Raw genomic sequence first — 16,977 nt, 5'->3', positions numbered from 1 at the left:
GATTCGCACACTCTCAGGATGATCGATCACCCCACTTTCGATCAGTCTTCCTTTCGTAATAAATTGATAGATTCTCGAACTACATCCTCGGATCGATATATCCCACACCTCTCTTTTCACATCCCACCACTAGAAGTCTCGACTTATCCAGCCTCGATTCTTCATTTCTGTCTTTCGTCTTCTTCATTTCCGATATGTCCTTTCACGATTTTCACAACCGGAATTGCATCGTTCCACAATCGAGAAACGTGACCCACACACACACACACACACACATCCATAATTCTATCCCCGCGTTAGAGAATCGACATTTCTCTTGGTTAAAGGGGAAAAGGATTGGAGGGAGGAAAAAAAAGAAAGAAAGAAAGAAAGAAAAAAAACGATCAAATCGTATAACTATCGATCGATCAAGGTGGATGGAAGAGTAGCTAGGGGGTGAAAGATCATCGAAGAGAATAACTAGCATCCGGCAATTTATGGACGTCCGGTGAAACTGATTTCGAGGTGGCAGAAATTACTTCTTCAGGAAGTGGCGACCTCCTCCGATCTCTCCTCGATCTTTTCATTCGACGCTCGTACGCTCTTGATTCCCTCCGACTCGAACACTCTCCTTTTCCGCCTCGTTCACCGTAGTCCCCTGCCTCCAGGGTGCAGTGCCGATCGTTTATGCCGTTGCAGAAGAAGTCTTGTTTCTTACTGTGACGTGGGAATTGAACTCGATTCTCTGCTATATATATAGATATTCTCTGAAACTAGTGAGTCCTTGGAGAAATGATGGGATGATTGAAGATCACGAGTATAGTTATTTCTTTGGAATATTTCAAAAAATTGTTCGTGCCTGCTTCTTCCAGAGAATATTGAGTTCAGGAGGTTAAGTCCAAGGAATCCATGGAAAGTTAACGTATCACTGTTTTTATTTATTTGTTCTTGAAAAAAAGCATTAAATAATGGAATAATAGAATACATTTTGCTATATTTTATAGTACGAGATGATTAATTTTAATAATCGAAGTGGAGATGGAATATAAAATTTATTGATTTTACAACTACAAGATCAATTTTAAATTAAATTAAATTAAACTCTTTTCTTCTATTTAACGCTTTGTTAAATAATTTAACGAATTTCATATCTAATCGAAATTGCAATTACAAGTTAGAAGAGTGAAAATAAATCGATATATAAAACGCGAAACGGGGGATTGAATATTGGAAATCACGGGCCGCCATTGCTCATCGTTCGCCATGCGAGAATCTCTTTTGTCCAGCGACATTAACGCTCCGCTCCGGGTCGCGGCGGGAGCGGCAAATTCTACGCGGGTCATTATCGATTAAGCCTGTGCAAATAGTCAAGTAATTCGACTAGCCGATCAAATGCCGTAATCCAATAACTCGAGCCACTGGTGTATACGAAAATGCGTCGATCGAGAGCCGCGGAGTTGCCAACCGAATTACCGTCCGTTGCACCACCCGGTCCGAGTGGGAGTAACAGAGAGGAGGAAACGTTCGACAAAAGATCGAATTAACCCCGGTGTGCCTAAATTGTCGACCGGCTCGAATTACCGCGCTCGACCGAGGGAACCAGTCATTTTCGGCTCGATCATGGATTATCACCGCAAGTCAAGCGCTTTCCGGGCCCTGAACCCGAAAACATCCGCCCTGGGGGCTCCAATGGGTTTCACCGATTCTCCCGATGACGAATTTCGTTCCAATGGTTGTTTAACGCAACGTATTGGTTAATTCGATGGTGAATCGTTGAAATGCATCGAACGTATGAATGGATTCTGATGTATTTTGAAGAAAATATTGCAGTACAGATTGTATCCAAATTGATAATTTTCTGTATAATGTATTGATATTGGATGTAGAAAATATTTGTTTCACGTGTAATAGAATTAATATTTATTCTACTTTCCATCATCAATTCACCTTTGAAAAGATTTTTGTTTGAAACAAGTTATTTTGTTACAAATAGTAGAGAAATAATGCATTAATTCTTATTCGTGTCAATTTTTTCTTTTGAAGAAAAAAAAGAAAAATTAATCCGAAACTTTTGACTTTATGATTTTTATTTTTTTAACATGAAATATGGCAAAACATGCGATAGAGTTTCAAATATAGTCAAGATAAATCCATGTTTTAACTAACAATGATAAGAAATTCAATATCTCCGAAAAATTCGAATAATTCATCTTTCCATTTCATTATATTTTATTATGTGTTAAATTGATACACTACGATGAGAGACATTAAAAAGACATTTTCAAAAATGAAAAAGATTAAAAAAAAAAATATCCAAATCTAATTTATGTAATATATAACATATAGATATCATAAACGAGATTTTTCTAAACACTTTTTCAAAGAACATCACGTTTTATCTGTTCGAAATGCAAACATTGACGAGATTTTGATATACGAATTTCGCGTGTTGTTCCGTGAAAATCGGCAGATTTATTCCACCATTTTGCATCGAAGGAGAAGCTTGATATTCGGTGGAAAGAAGTCCAGCCAGGCTTTTATCGCACCTGGCGCCATGCACTCGCGTGCGTTGGCACCGTTTGCAGCTTGAAGCCCGTGGCGTACGTTTCCTGTCGAATGGTTATCGACGCTGGATAAAAAAAAAAAAAAAGAAAAAAAAGAAAGAGAGTGGAGAGAAAAGCACGAGTACGAAAAGTCTACGACGAATGTAGTCTGCAACGGATAAACGGATACAGCGGATGGATACAAAGAGAGAATTTGGGGCTGATGAGGTGTGCTTGCGGTACTTCCGGTAATTTGCCAGGGAAGCATTGTTGGCGAAACTTTTTTACATCCGAAGAGTGGAAAAACTTTGGTAATTCCGCCGATGATGGTGGCCGTAGGTAGGCGACTAAGGACGATGTTTGTTAAAACTGTTCCTCGATCGAGATAAATCCACCCTCGTCGATTTCGCACACATTTTCTCCCCTCGAAATTATTTTCCTTCTCGTCATTTCTTTTTTCTGGATGTTCGAAAAAAATCAAGTTTCGATCGTGGAGAAACAATTCTTTTAAATTGTATTTATTGAACAATATTTATTAACAATAAACGATTTTAAAATACAGATGAATATTTATAAATTTTCATAATTTCTTCTATCACTTCTTAATTTCTATGCATCTACCAGTTTATCTCGTTTTAGATCACTCCAAGTTCCTCTCCATTTGGAAGTGTAAGAAATTATCAAGTTCACGAGAAGAGTTGTTAATACTTCCAAACTAAATTGAATCCTTTAAAATTGTAATAATAATACATCTCTCTCTCGAATTAAACGAATTTCGTATAATATGCAGAAGAAGGAAATCTAAGAAAATCCCGGAGAAAGAACACTTCCGATAAAAATTCTACTCGTTAGTCGTGGCAATTCACCACGTGCGTTATTAGGCGAGAAACAAGGCGTCCATCAGCCTTTTCCTCAAATGTGCCACACTTTTTCACCAGTGTCACTCCCGCGGGTAAAGGGTTAAGCGTCGCAGGAACGGCCTCTCGCGGTTTTAAAGCCGAACGAATTGCGTATCGCGTTTCGTGACCGTAACAGTATATCTTCCCGCGGAGGTTCGTTCACCCTCGCGCGTATACACGCGCCTCGGCCTCTTTCAGACGCAGAAACAACGCGCGCTAGTGTGATACAGTCGAGATAGAGATACGAATTCGTGTACGCCCGCAACAACCATTCGTGGACAACGAGTGGATAGCGTTTCGAAAGAACAGATGAAAATAAATAAGAGGCAATATTTTATGAATCATTGCCCTGACTTGTTTGTCTATCCATCTTATAGCAAATGATCGGAGAAACTTGTGAGCAATTGATTTACATTAATTGATGACATTAATTTTTTACAATTTGTTGTAATTAAATGTTAATCATAAAAACTTAATGCAATTCAATACAAAGAATTTGTTCGTTGAGCATTTTATAACTTCGTTATATAGTTTCATTTTGATTGAATCGAACATTGGAAATGATACAAATGAAAAATTGTATAATACTTTTTATTCGTAATAAATTTTTACAAATATTGGCAAAAAGTCTGGTGCAAATCCAATTTATTTGATTTCCTTTATTAATTCTATTAGTAATAAAGAAACATCTAAATATGATTGTACCAACATTTTCAAGTTATTATAATTGATTGTTTGGCATTTTTCTTCAATTAGTTATGCATCATACGATATATATATTTAATGCAAACATTGCATATTAATTTCTCTAACACGGCGCATAATTTTTGCGAAACCGGACTAGAAGCCTAACAAGGAAGAATGGAAAATGAATCCGAGGTTGACGAACGGTAATCTGCTTAATTTTGCGCAATCGACACCGACTGGAACAGACACTGTCGGGATTCCGCGAGACTGTTCCAGTTTTCCAACGTACACATCTCTGCACGAGAGAGCAGAGGCCAATTCATAGCACGGTGACGACATTCTCCGCTCAGGTTATGCGGGGCAAAACATTCTGCGCGGAAAGTACCGATTAGGATCCATTAGCATCGCGTCCCATGACGAGAAATTCCCGTGGCTTTAACGAGAAAGCATGCACACGGAAAATACCTGCTACCCTTTGTGCTGTGCGCGCATCTTTGGATTATTCGAACGATTAATCGTTATCCTTTCCCAATTCATCGTAAATAGATACGCATTGATAGAAAATGGAGAGAAATTTTCTTCATTAGTGAACGAGGATATCGTTTAATTTTAATTATAACCGCAACGGACGAAGATTTACGTGAAATATTTGAAATATTTGTTTCTTTTTCAATCGTTGCTTTTAATCTTAAAAATTAAACTTTGTGAAACATTCTGAAATTTTTCTGTAAAATTAATTCCAAGCTTTAATAATAAAAGTGTCATTTATCTTACTAAAAAAAATATCGAATTTGGAAGGGAATTTCTATAAATGAATCTTTTGAAGTCTATAAACGTTTCTAACTCTCATCTTATTTTATAGATACGCATTGATAGATGATAGAAAATGGAGAGAATTTTTTTCATTAGTGAACGAGGATATCATTTAATTTTAATTATAATCGGAACGGACGAAGATTTACGTGAAATATTTGAAATATTTATTTCTTTTTCAATCGTTGCTTTTAATCTTAAAAATTAAACTTTGTGAAATATTCTGAAATTTTTCTGTAAAATTAATTCCAAGCCTTAATAAAAGTGTCATTTATCTTACTAAAAAAATATCGAATTTGGAATTTCTATAAGTGAGTCTTTTGAAGTCTATAAACCTTTCTAACTCTCATCTTATCTTATAGATACGCATTGATAGATGATAGAAAATGGAAAGAAATTTTCTTCATTAATGAACAAGGATATCATTTAATTATAATCGCAACGGACAAAGATACGTGAAATATTTGAAATATTTGTTTCTTTTTCAATCGTTGCTTTTAATTAAACTGAAAACTTTGTGAAACATTCTGAAAGAAATTTTTCTGCAATTCCAAGTCTTAAGTAGAAGTGTCATTTATCTTATTAAAAAAATATCGAATTTGGAATTTCTATAAATGAGTCTTTTGAAGTCTATAAACATTTCTAACTCTCATCTTATCGACCATCCTCGACAACCGTATCACGTTCTACGCCATACATGATCTATATGTCATTTCAACGGACAAGTTTAAGATACGTATCCATCTTACGCTTATAATTCATACTCCAACACTGCCATGTTCCATTAATCTGAAGAGGCAGCAGTTGGTGAGAGGCACAGAGAAGCTCGGTTCGCCAGATCTTCCCTACTTCTATAAATAACTCCTTCAATTTCACTTTTCTTTTTTCGCGCAACAACATTCCTCGGCAAAAATCCCAAAGGAGAGCGTTTAACTTCAAAGAACAACGAGCTATATTATTCGTCCCCCGACGAACGTGCGTATCTCTCTCGCTCTCGACGCAACATGACGCAAAACTTCCTCTTCATCATCGTCGTCCCTCTAACCCTCCTTAACGTTTTTCTTATTAAACGTCGTAGTTTCGAAGGGGAAGGGAGGGGAGGGGGTTAGGGTTGGTTCTCGTAACTGTAGAGGACGAGACGGCTAATAAAGGCGGTCCTCGAGAAGCAATTTTAGATTAAGGGGAAACGCCATTGTCGCCTATCGACAGCCGATTAAATTACATCGAGAATTGCCCTGAACATAGAGCATAGAGTAAGGAGGGTACGCGTTGATCGTAGATCGCGTTGAATTACCGCCTCATATAACAGCACCTCGGTACTTTTCGTGCGGATAATCGAATTACACTCAAGGCGTTTTCCCTGATACCGCCCCCTCTCTCCTTTTCCTCCTCCCTTTTTCTTTTCCTCCATTTCACAGATCTATATATATATATATATATCGAAGGAGGGGCGGCTGGCTTCTACCCTCGATGAAACACCTCGTTTCCGGCAGGCTGACTCGCCCGAAACGCGTCAATAGAGAAGGGAATCGCGTCGATTTTACGCGCGCTCGCCTTCCAGGGAGAGTTGGTAAATCGAGGAATATACATACATTTCGCGAACCTCCTGTTTCGCTGAGTTTGCGCACGGATTCCTGATTGAATTCGAAAGGATGGTTGGACGCGGAGTAACCCTATAGACGCTTTCTCCATCGAATCGGAGTAATTTTTTTCAAGGTTTTATTTTTTATTCCGTTGAAACTTATTTCGTCGTAATGATGAAAGAGGGTGTTCGAATTATTTTGCGGTTTCACTTGAATTTTTAATCGGTAGATTTTTTTTTAATCACGTTTAATGTAATGTTAATATTAATATTGCATCCGATATTTTTACTGCTTTAACGATGTTTTTTTTTTTTTTTTATATATGGAATTTAATACCAGTCGTTGAATATTCCGTTTCATTTTTAATTTGATGCTTTATTAATTAATATATCCGTGTTTTCCATTCGTCGTATCGGTATAGATTCAATTTAAAATGTATTTTATCGTAACATAACTTGTTTCGCTTTAAACAATAACGTGAAATCTTTTTGTATTATATTTGCGTAAAAAAAAAATTAAATTACTTAGCTAGTTTATCAAATAAAAAGTAAAGGGAATTTTTAATATCGGTCACTTGAGATTTTTCCTGAATAAATAGAAAAAAATATTTTATTCTCTTTATTTATAAATTAACAATAATTAAAAAAAACAAAACAAAATCAGTATTATCGTAATAATTGGTTTAAATTAAACTTTGGTATATGATTTGAAAAGATTATAAAATAGCATTAGAAATAGATAAACGATAAAAGTTGTCAAGTTTAATATAGTTTTAATATAATTCGCAACGATCGTAAAATAATCGGTGAAATATTCGAGAATATCGTCATAAACTTCTTTTAAAGTTTCAATTGAATTTTCTAATTCTAAATTTCTGATATATCAAGGATTATTTGTTATATTACAAGATAAATAATCAAAATCAAATGAAACCCTGTTCAAAAAGACACAAATTTAATTAAGATTATTGTTCCGCAATGTTCGAAACGAATTAAAAAAAATATCAGTTTATTATAAAAAAAAAAAACAAAGAACCAATTAAAAAAGTACATAACAATTCAGATTAATAATATTACTTGATATAATATTTTTTACTTTATATTACATCTTTCTTAAAATGAACAATCAATCGATTATTAAACTTATATAAATGCAATTTATTAAAATTGCAAACGACTTAAAATCGAAATATCTTTTTTTCTGTCTGCTGTAGCTTTTTTTGCTATTCGTATTTTTAAACATATTTATAAAAATACACGTTTATATATTTTATATATACACAATTCAGTCATCTTAAGTACACATAAACAATATTTTATATAATCATATTTATTGTATATTTAAATACACGTATTTAATTATATGTGAATGAAATCCTTCGTAATAGTTTCTAAAATATTAATATATATATACATTAATTTATAAGATTACATTTTCATAAATTTCGAAAAAAATAAATTAAAACATCTTTTTTTTTTTATTTAATAAGCTTAACGTCGCATCAACATCATAGATTATCAGCGATTTACAAAAATTTACTACAATTTGGTGAAAATCTCGATGCTCTCTCGTTAATAAAATTTATTCAATAAATTCCTGTTTCGGTACAAAAAAGACTAATATATTTACATTGTCCGATCAAAATTTATTTCTTGTTAGGGAACTGATATTAAATGAATACTGATTAATAATACGTGTATATATATTTAAATATCCATTTCTATTAATGGTCTTAATTTTAAAAATCCGATTATTAAATCCGAGATTAGGAGAATTCTATAAAAAAAAAAAAAAATAGTGGATTATAAAAGATGAATAATTATAAAATTGTAATACATTATATAGAAAAAAAAAATCGTATCCAGACATTGCCTCATCTCTCTCATGTAATTATAAAATGCACATAAATCTTATTCTTCGTTTTTTTTTCTAATAAAAGATTAGGACAAATAATAATCCGTTCATTCAAATAATTTTCTATCTAATGCAACGAATCATTCTACGATATATCTACAAGTAAATTCCAATGAAAATATTCTCTGAAATGATCTTCTTGCAAAACGTGTTGTTGGGACGCAGCTACGAACGAAGGTATTTCGCGATAGAAGGATTAGAAGAATATTTCCCGCTGGCTGGTTGCCTCACTCGTAATTATTGATGAGGGGGTTGCAAAGTTAACGAGGAGCGCGAACAAGCCGGAGGAAACTCTTGCTGAAGATTTACAAGGATGTTGATGCAACCGGGTAGCCCAGGTATTCCGTTGATGTACCACCTTAAGTAATCATACTATTGAGGTCGATGTTGTTAGCTAAAGCATTGAATTCCGCGAAGTACGCGTTGAATAATTCCACTCATCCATTAGAGGAGGCATATGTTCTTCGAGGAAGGGGAGGAGGAAACCTCCTGTACGTATCGTTGTTTCTGATGTGCGAGGGTCAACCCGTTGTTTCCACGAATTTCCTCCCCTTAACGATGAACGTAATTATGGATTCAGAGCTTTCTAACGTTATTAACGATATTACTCCTTGTTATCGGGTGAGATACATTGTAGTCGAAGGAATCTTAAAAATTGACTGTAGAGGATTCTTACGTTCAGTGTAATACATCAAAGAATGTATTTAATACCTATTAAAAACTTGTAATAATAATTTCTAACTAGATTCGAATCGAAAAAAATTAAAATTCAAGTATACCTATCCTATATTGTATATATAGAATATTACAATTATTCGTCGAATATTCTCAACTTTATTAAAAAAAGAATTGAAAGAAGAATGACTCGTTAAAAAAACTGCATGTCGAGAAGAGGGGATGTAACGAAAGGGGGAAAGAAAACGATTCGAGGCAATATCAATGTAATATCAATTAAGCGTAGAAAGTAGGCGCGATCGATCATCGACGATGATAATAAAGAGCTTCCGCTGTTGCAGAAGCAGTTCGTTTAAAAAGCGAGCGCGTATCCCGACGAATATTCACGCGATAACACGCGTTAACGTAAATCTTTAACTAACCGAATATTAATCGAATATTATATTAGAATTCGAATCTTCTCTTTATTCGGATATTCGTACGGTGCATACGGTTAATTTATAGATTCGAACGTATTAAGTGGTATCCATAAACCGGTATCCAATGGGAACGCGGAATTTGGGTCAGATGGCATCCACTAATAAGCCTCCAACGCTAATAGGCTTATTCGATACTGTGATGCACGATAGGATGACGTTCCGTATATCTCGGACCAGATTAGCGGCCTACTCGAAAGCTTACACGCGAACACAGGCATGGATCTTTCCGGATATGAAGCCAGACTCGCGCTTTTATAGGCTGGCCGCCTCTCCTTAATGGAGTTTAAATCGCATCGCATTGGAGGCGCCATGCGCCAGCCGGTGAATACCTCTGCGCCTCATATTTCGCGTGTCTTTATTTTTGAATCTTTTGTAATTGTTTCTCGCTTGCATTTATTTGAATATTATGGCAGAAATCATATTACGATAAATCGACGATTATTAGTAATAATTGTAGAGAGTGGTATAAATCATGGTAGAAATGAGATCAGAGAGACGAAAATTTCTATCAAAGACGAAAATAAATATAGAATAAAGTTTTCGAGTAAATCGAGTTTGAAAAATTTTCAGGTACAAATGAAATTAGAAGCTGATTCTTTAGCCAATTTGATTGAACATGATTATTTTATATTTACAAATAAACAAAAAGTGTGAAATAAAATTTAGTAATTCTTTTTTTTTTTTAAATTCAGATTGAACATACGCAGTTAAGGAATCTTGATAGATTTTCGAATTCGAATTTTTTCATTATTATTTCATTAATATTCTTTTACAGAGAATTAAATTAAATTATTTAGCTAGTTTCATTTATATTTGAAAAATTTTCAAATTTGATTCACTTGAAAATAACGAAACGTAATTTCGTTATTCTTGATTTTCGTGTTTTTCGAATTATAGAATCTCTCTAATCCTATTTGTACTACCATGAATTATGGATCACATTGTATAAAGGATTATGATTTTCAATTATGAACGAACACTAACAGGATTAAAATCTTATGTTTGAGATTATCGAGATGTTATTTAATCACTTTTATATTAAAAAATCATAGAAATTTACAGAAATGTATTTTTTTTTTAATAATAAATATTATCGTTAAGTGATTAAAGTAGCTTTTATTAATAAATTTTTCGAAATTTTTCCTCGTAATTTTAAATTAATATTTGCATATTACACGTATGATGATGGTACGCCTGTGTATATGTTTATACTTTTGTTGTTAGTGAACATCATTAAATATATTCATAAATAAATATTATTTGTGTCGATTGTTTATACATGACATCATGATATTTTCTAGATTAAATTTTGAATCTTACCTTATTTTTATAAAAAAGTATATTTCTTTAAATAAATTTTCAATATACAGAATATCCTGCAATTATAGGAGATTATAATGTGTATCAAATAAGAGATATTCAAAAATATGGAATAAAATTCTTTCATTTCAAGTTTTATTTTCGATTAAAACAAACTTTTAAATACTAGCTAAAACCAATTAAAATTAGCTATTTCCCGATTACGAATGAATCATCAATGAGTGATTACTCTACGATGTTTTATTCCAAATGTAAAATAAAATTTGATCGCGATTAAAATTTTTTGTAAATTATAAATGTATACAATCAAAATCGATGAATTTTTAAATTCAGTTTTTCTCGAAAATTAATTTTTTAATGAAAAAATTTATTTTACATATTTTATTTACATATAGGATAATCAATTGAGAACCAATTCGTTCGTATCTAATTAGCCAATTTTTAATTATACTTGAAAATTTTTCGAACTTGTTTTAAAATCGTTTTAAAACAAATCGTTTTAAAAAAAACGAAACGAATAAAAAAATTTTATTTTATTCTATATTTTATTTTACATTTTATTTATTTATTTTTTTTTTTTAATCACCTCTTGTTGAATATATAGGACATATATAAATAGAAGTAATATTCTAACTCTTTTCTTAGTAAGCAATTTATTCTTACAATTCATTATCATGACTAGAGATACTAAAAAAGGAAATGTTATTCATAACAGATCCATGTTTTCTCATGTTAAAATCTTATATTCGTTTTATCGTATATGAAAGATCATTAGTAATATTATAAAAATATTATTGTTATGCATCAGTTATTAAAATTTATTGATGTAAGAAATCTGAAAGTATAAATACATTTTTTACGTCTAATATCAGAATTTTAAACAATTTTGATAAAAGAATAATTATTTTTTTAATTTTTCTTTTTTGTACTTTTATTACGATGTTAAACAATTAACATAGGAAATGGATTAGTAAATTGAATTATAATTTAATAAGTAATAAAGATATTAAATTTATAGATGATATATTGAAAATTGTGTAAAGAATTTTTTTAAGATTTCACATTTTTATAACGTACATAATAAATCTTTAATGATATTTTGAACAGATGTGCAACTTCCGGGTACACGAGCATCGCTATGACCTGTTTGGGGTAAAATTAGCGAGGATTGTGCAAATGATACTATGACTATCTTCTTGGAAATACTATCTATTCATAGAAACACACGATTCGAGTATAATATTACGGTATAATATATTTGTTTCTACATGGAGTATTTGGATAATATATCATGCGTAATGAGAAATTATTATTTAATTGTATACATACAATTGTATTAATTGTATACAATAAAATGAAAAATAAAATAACAAGCAAATATAGTCAATCACTATTTTTAATATACATAATTATCTTTATTGAATGACAACAAAATTTCATAAAAATTAACAATTATGATATGATATACATAGCATATGATTATGTATGTGACGTAGTAATGAACATATTAAAAAATACACTGAATATAAATGTACAAAAATTTTTTTATTTCATATAAGAATATCTATTTTATTATTTATTATCTTACAACAAGTTGTAATTTATATTATTATTAAAAAATATACTAATTGTATATTATTTCTTCAAAAAATATAGAAAAAGTACATTTCGTATAAAAGTACTCACGTTTTAGATTAAAATTTTATAAATATAAAATCTTGATTATCGATTACTCGATATTCGAACATTTAATAACCATAAATATTATGAATAATTGAAAAAATTGAAGAAATTTACAACGAAAGAAGCAATAAAAAAAATGATTCCATAACGAAATATTCACAGAGATATGTAAATGGTATGAAAATACAGCAAAAAAATATTCCTACCGAATTACTAACTTCGAAAAAAATATGCAATTTAATAGAAGCAATGAAATATAATTTACATAAATATAAATAAATAATAAATTGTAATATTTCATATGAAATGTACTCATAGTGTGAGTCGTTCGATTATCCGAAAAAACGAGATTCTTTATACAAAACGAGATTATAAATAGAGCATAGATAATTTGATAAAAAAAAAAAAAGATTCCTTCTTCCCGATTCCTTTGCTATTTTTGCAAGAAAAATTTCGAAAAATCAAGTTAAAGAATTGAATCTCAATCTAGATACAATAATCTTATTTTTAAAAGATCGTAATGGCCTTCGAATGGAAGATTGTATCGAACCTATTCACCGAGATGGCGTCGCAAAGGAAGAGCGTTCTATAATTTCCCGGGCAAGAAGTGCCTCAAGTATTTCAAATATTCGAAGTTCGCGACGGACTGAATGCCGGCCGCGAAGTGTACGCTGCATACTTTCCATGGCGTTTCCTTTCAAGGGAAAAGTTGGTGGAAAGTTCGCTGACTGCGGGGCCGAGCGGCACAAAAGATTCGATTTGAATTTCATACCGGCGATTATGGATGTAGATTTTAGCCCGTGGCGGTTCGATTCCATTCGGGTCCACTGTGCGAGTCCAAGTCCGCAACGATTCTCGCGTTTCCGGCTAATGGCCCGGAACTGGAGAAACGGCGAAGATTTTTTTTTTTTTCCCCTTTTCTTTCATTTCAAATATTCGAAATAATTGTTTCGAATTAATCGTGGAGGATTATTATAGATTGAATAACAGGATAAAAGATAATTAATCTAACTCGAATTTTAAGTAAAATTTTATCTGTTGATTAAAGTATTCAATTTAAATTAGATTAAAGTATTATTCGATTATTCCGTCTCAATATTTTTCTATCTGATTAATATTCCATGAAAAATTATATTATTAAATATTATAGTTATTTTATAATTATACTAATGATAATTCTTTCATACGTATATATATCTTTTATTAATAAAGCTTTTGATAAAACAAAACTTCAAACAATTTCAAACAAAAGCGCAACTTTCTCCTCTTCTATAAAGCATAACAAGCTTCATCACGATATTAAAAATTTCAAGCTTGAAAACCAGTTTCAAACAGGGAAGGAAATCAAAAAAGAAAGAAAGAAAAAAATGCAATAAAGAAATTCTCTCTATAGTGTATTTATCAACAATATTCGCGTTACATCCGCGGCTGAACTTTCCACAAAGGGGCAAAAAAAAAACCTTTCCTTCTAATTTCAACAACTTCGAAATTATCCATCCCCCCAACAACAACGAACCACACGTATCGTCTTACAATCTTCTCGGTATCTACCTGTTATCCAGTTCATCGGGGATGGGTGGTGTAAAGACTCGATGCATTATACGGAGTGGAATTAACACGTCGTCAGTCGCGAGACTTTGCCCGATAAATCATTGACCATCGACCTTTCGCCAGTCGAAGTTGCAGCCGAGTCGAGTGATCGATAAACCGGACCTCCGGTATTGCGGGGCAAACAACGCGATATTACGCCACCGGTCACGTACATCAAGACGAGTTTTGTCGGGCAAATTGCGAGCGGAAATAGGCGTGTTTGTGTTTCGACGTTAAGCTCTCGAAACATTGACGAAAGAGCGGGAGAGATATGGGAAGGGGGAGAGGGAAGGGTTCGTTTTCCATTCTCGGCTCGTTCGTTGCGATTTAAAGTGGCCGGACACGGAAAATTTGTTACGCTCGTCCGTTTTATTTCATCGTCAACGATCCCAACGCATTAATGTAAAAACCTTGTATTCCGCTCCGTCGAAACACGTTGTTCGACGATAATTCTCGCGTATGGATAAGTAGAGTTATCTTTCTAGTAGTGGAATTGGATGTTTTATATTCGATCGAAGATTTTGATTAACAATTCGTAAGATCGTGTTTTATTCAAAATTAATATTTTATTTTTTTAATACAATTGTATGTTAAATAATTTTTTTTATTCAAATAAAATTTTAACAATTAACATCTAGAAATGTAGATTTGTAGATTTAGATAGATTTTGAATCATTATCTCCATTTGAGGATTCAATATTTGGTATAATAATGGATGAAGAATTAAATCTCGCAGTATTTGTTTAATTTAAATATATCGGGATAATTTATCGCGTGGAACATTAATTAACAAATGAATTTCGTAAATAATCCGGGATTACGAATTACTTGATTGATTAATTTATATTTTTTAATTGTTTTTTCTTTTACTATACTTTTTATATAATAAAACTTCATTGAAAAATATTAGAAATCAATAATTTTACAATTTCTAATATCTTGTGTAAACTGTATAAAAATTAAAACTTTAATCTCGTGATGAAGCGATTTTTCATCTTATCCCCATATACTTCATTTTCTATTCAAATTCTGAAAGAAATGCACTCGATTTAACAGAAATATGAAATCCCTCGCAGAGATTTTCGGATACTCATGATTGTGTATTAAAATTTTAAAAGGATTCCTCCGATCTCGGTACATTAGAAATGTTGATCCCAATCTCACGCAATGGGATTAAGACTGGGAAAGGCTGGAAACGGTGCATTCCTCAAAAGGTTCCAGTTATTCAGATCTCGGCAATGGCGATTTCGATGAAGGAATTCTTTCATCTTCGTTCTCGAGGACGAATCTCTTTTTCCCGGTTTCTTTGAGACACAATCGGATTATCGGTAATCGTAAAAATGCCGCCCGATTCATGCCAAGTGGAGCAATCCGGCCGCTTTATGCGACATGACCAACGCAGGAACATTATCTCGTCTCTTGCCGTTTTCGATCCTCGTCACGTGAAGAGAAAATTCCTCCTTCCTCGAGCTAAACGGTCGAAATTTTTCAAAAGTTCAAAACGAATTGTGAATCGTTGCGATAAATTTATTACGAGACTCATGGTTTTGTATTATTATCGAGTATTAATATAGTTTGGTGAACTTTTTAGGTATTGGAATTTAATAATTGATAAAATAAATAGAAAAAATAAAAAAAATTATTAAATGTTATTAAATTTGTAAAATAATAATGAGAGTGCATGCATCTGTTAATTAATAATATTCATGTAAAAATTTTAATGTATTTGTGATTTAATCTGTGGAAGAATAGAATATGAGTTTGCAAAAATTTTTCAATGGGTATTGTTGAAATGTGATCAAAACTTTAGATCATTTAATCTATTCATTCCCATTTATGGTTTCGTGTAAATTTTACAGATATTTCAAAAATATAAAACGTAATACGAGATTTTATATTTTAATACTATATCGATAATATAATCCGGAATATTGAAGATAAAAGTAATTTGCATATTACATGCACGGTTACATTATTCAGGCTGGTAAATTAGCCGTTGACTTGTTGATTTTAATGAAAATTTTAAGAAACAATTAGTCGATTATATTATAACAATGTAAAAGATAAATTTTATGATGATTAATATTTATTTGATATTATATAATTCCTGCATATAATAAATATATATTTTTTTTATTTAAATGAAAATAATTTTTATTTGCTGTTTCAAATTTCCTATCTTATTGAAATATTTATTCTGCATTAATTTTTTAATTAAAACAAAGTTTCGGATATTTTATGTTTTTTCTATATTCAAAATTTGAAATATATATTAATTTCCCTATAATTTCAATTATTTTTATTTATTTCTCTACAATAATTTTTTATTTATCTCAAATTATCTAATTACTATTCCAAATATACTGTATTTCATTTAATCTGTGATTGGTAGTAAATTTTTATGAATTATTTGATTCTAATTTAAAGAACCTATAACAACGTAACATGCTATAATAAAAGTAATATAGATAGAACAATTGATTTTGCATTATATAGCGTTTTGCTGAACATACGTAAAATCTTGAATTGAAATAATTTCGCCAACTTTGATAAAACTTGATCCTAAGAAGCTTATAATCGATTATTTCTAAAGCTTCCATATTTTGTTTCAGTCTAATCCATCGAGACACTAGACCAGAGCCATCGATCAGGTGTTCGACGCTGAGGGGTGCAACGAGGTTACCCTCTGCGCCGGATCATCGCAGCGAAGCTCGTTTGAGGACGGATCCAAAGGTATTGGTCTTCGTGGAAACGTTGTATTCTATGTTGGGAAAAAACATAGCGGAACTGCTAGTCTCCAATCGAATCAAGT

General features: G+C 31.9%; 1 protein-coding gene across 3 annotated transcripts in view; it reads left to right on the top strand.

The window, feature by feature from the left end:
• Positions 1-16,977, top strand: part of LOC413242 (bifunctional heparan sulfate N-deacetylase/N-sulfotransferase) — a 260,674-nt gene that overhangs the window by 180,880 nt on the left and 62,817 nt on the right. For all 3 annotated transcript variants that reach the window (XM_006557262.3, XM_006557264.3, XM_396688.7), the window contains one exon: positions 16,778-16,975. In XM_006557262.3, coding sequence (XP_006557325.2) covers positions 16,778-16,975 — 198 coding nt within the window. The remainder of the gene's footprint in view (positions 1-16,777; positions 16,976-16,977) is intronic.

The sequence above is a fragment of the Apis mellifera genome, linkage group LG10 (assembly GCF_003254395.2).
Source record: "Apis mellifera strain DH4 linkage group LG10, Amel_HAv3.1, whole genome shotgun sequence".
NCBI classification, from domain to species: domain Eukaryota; kingdom Metazoa; phylum Arthropoda; class Insecta; order Hymenoptera; family Apidae; genus Apis; species Apis mellifera.
The sequence above is the reverse complement of the archived record's forward strand: the minus strand, read 5'-3'. Positions and strand labels throughout refer to the sequence as shown.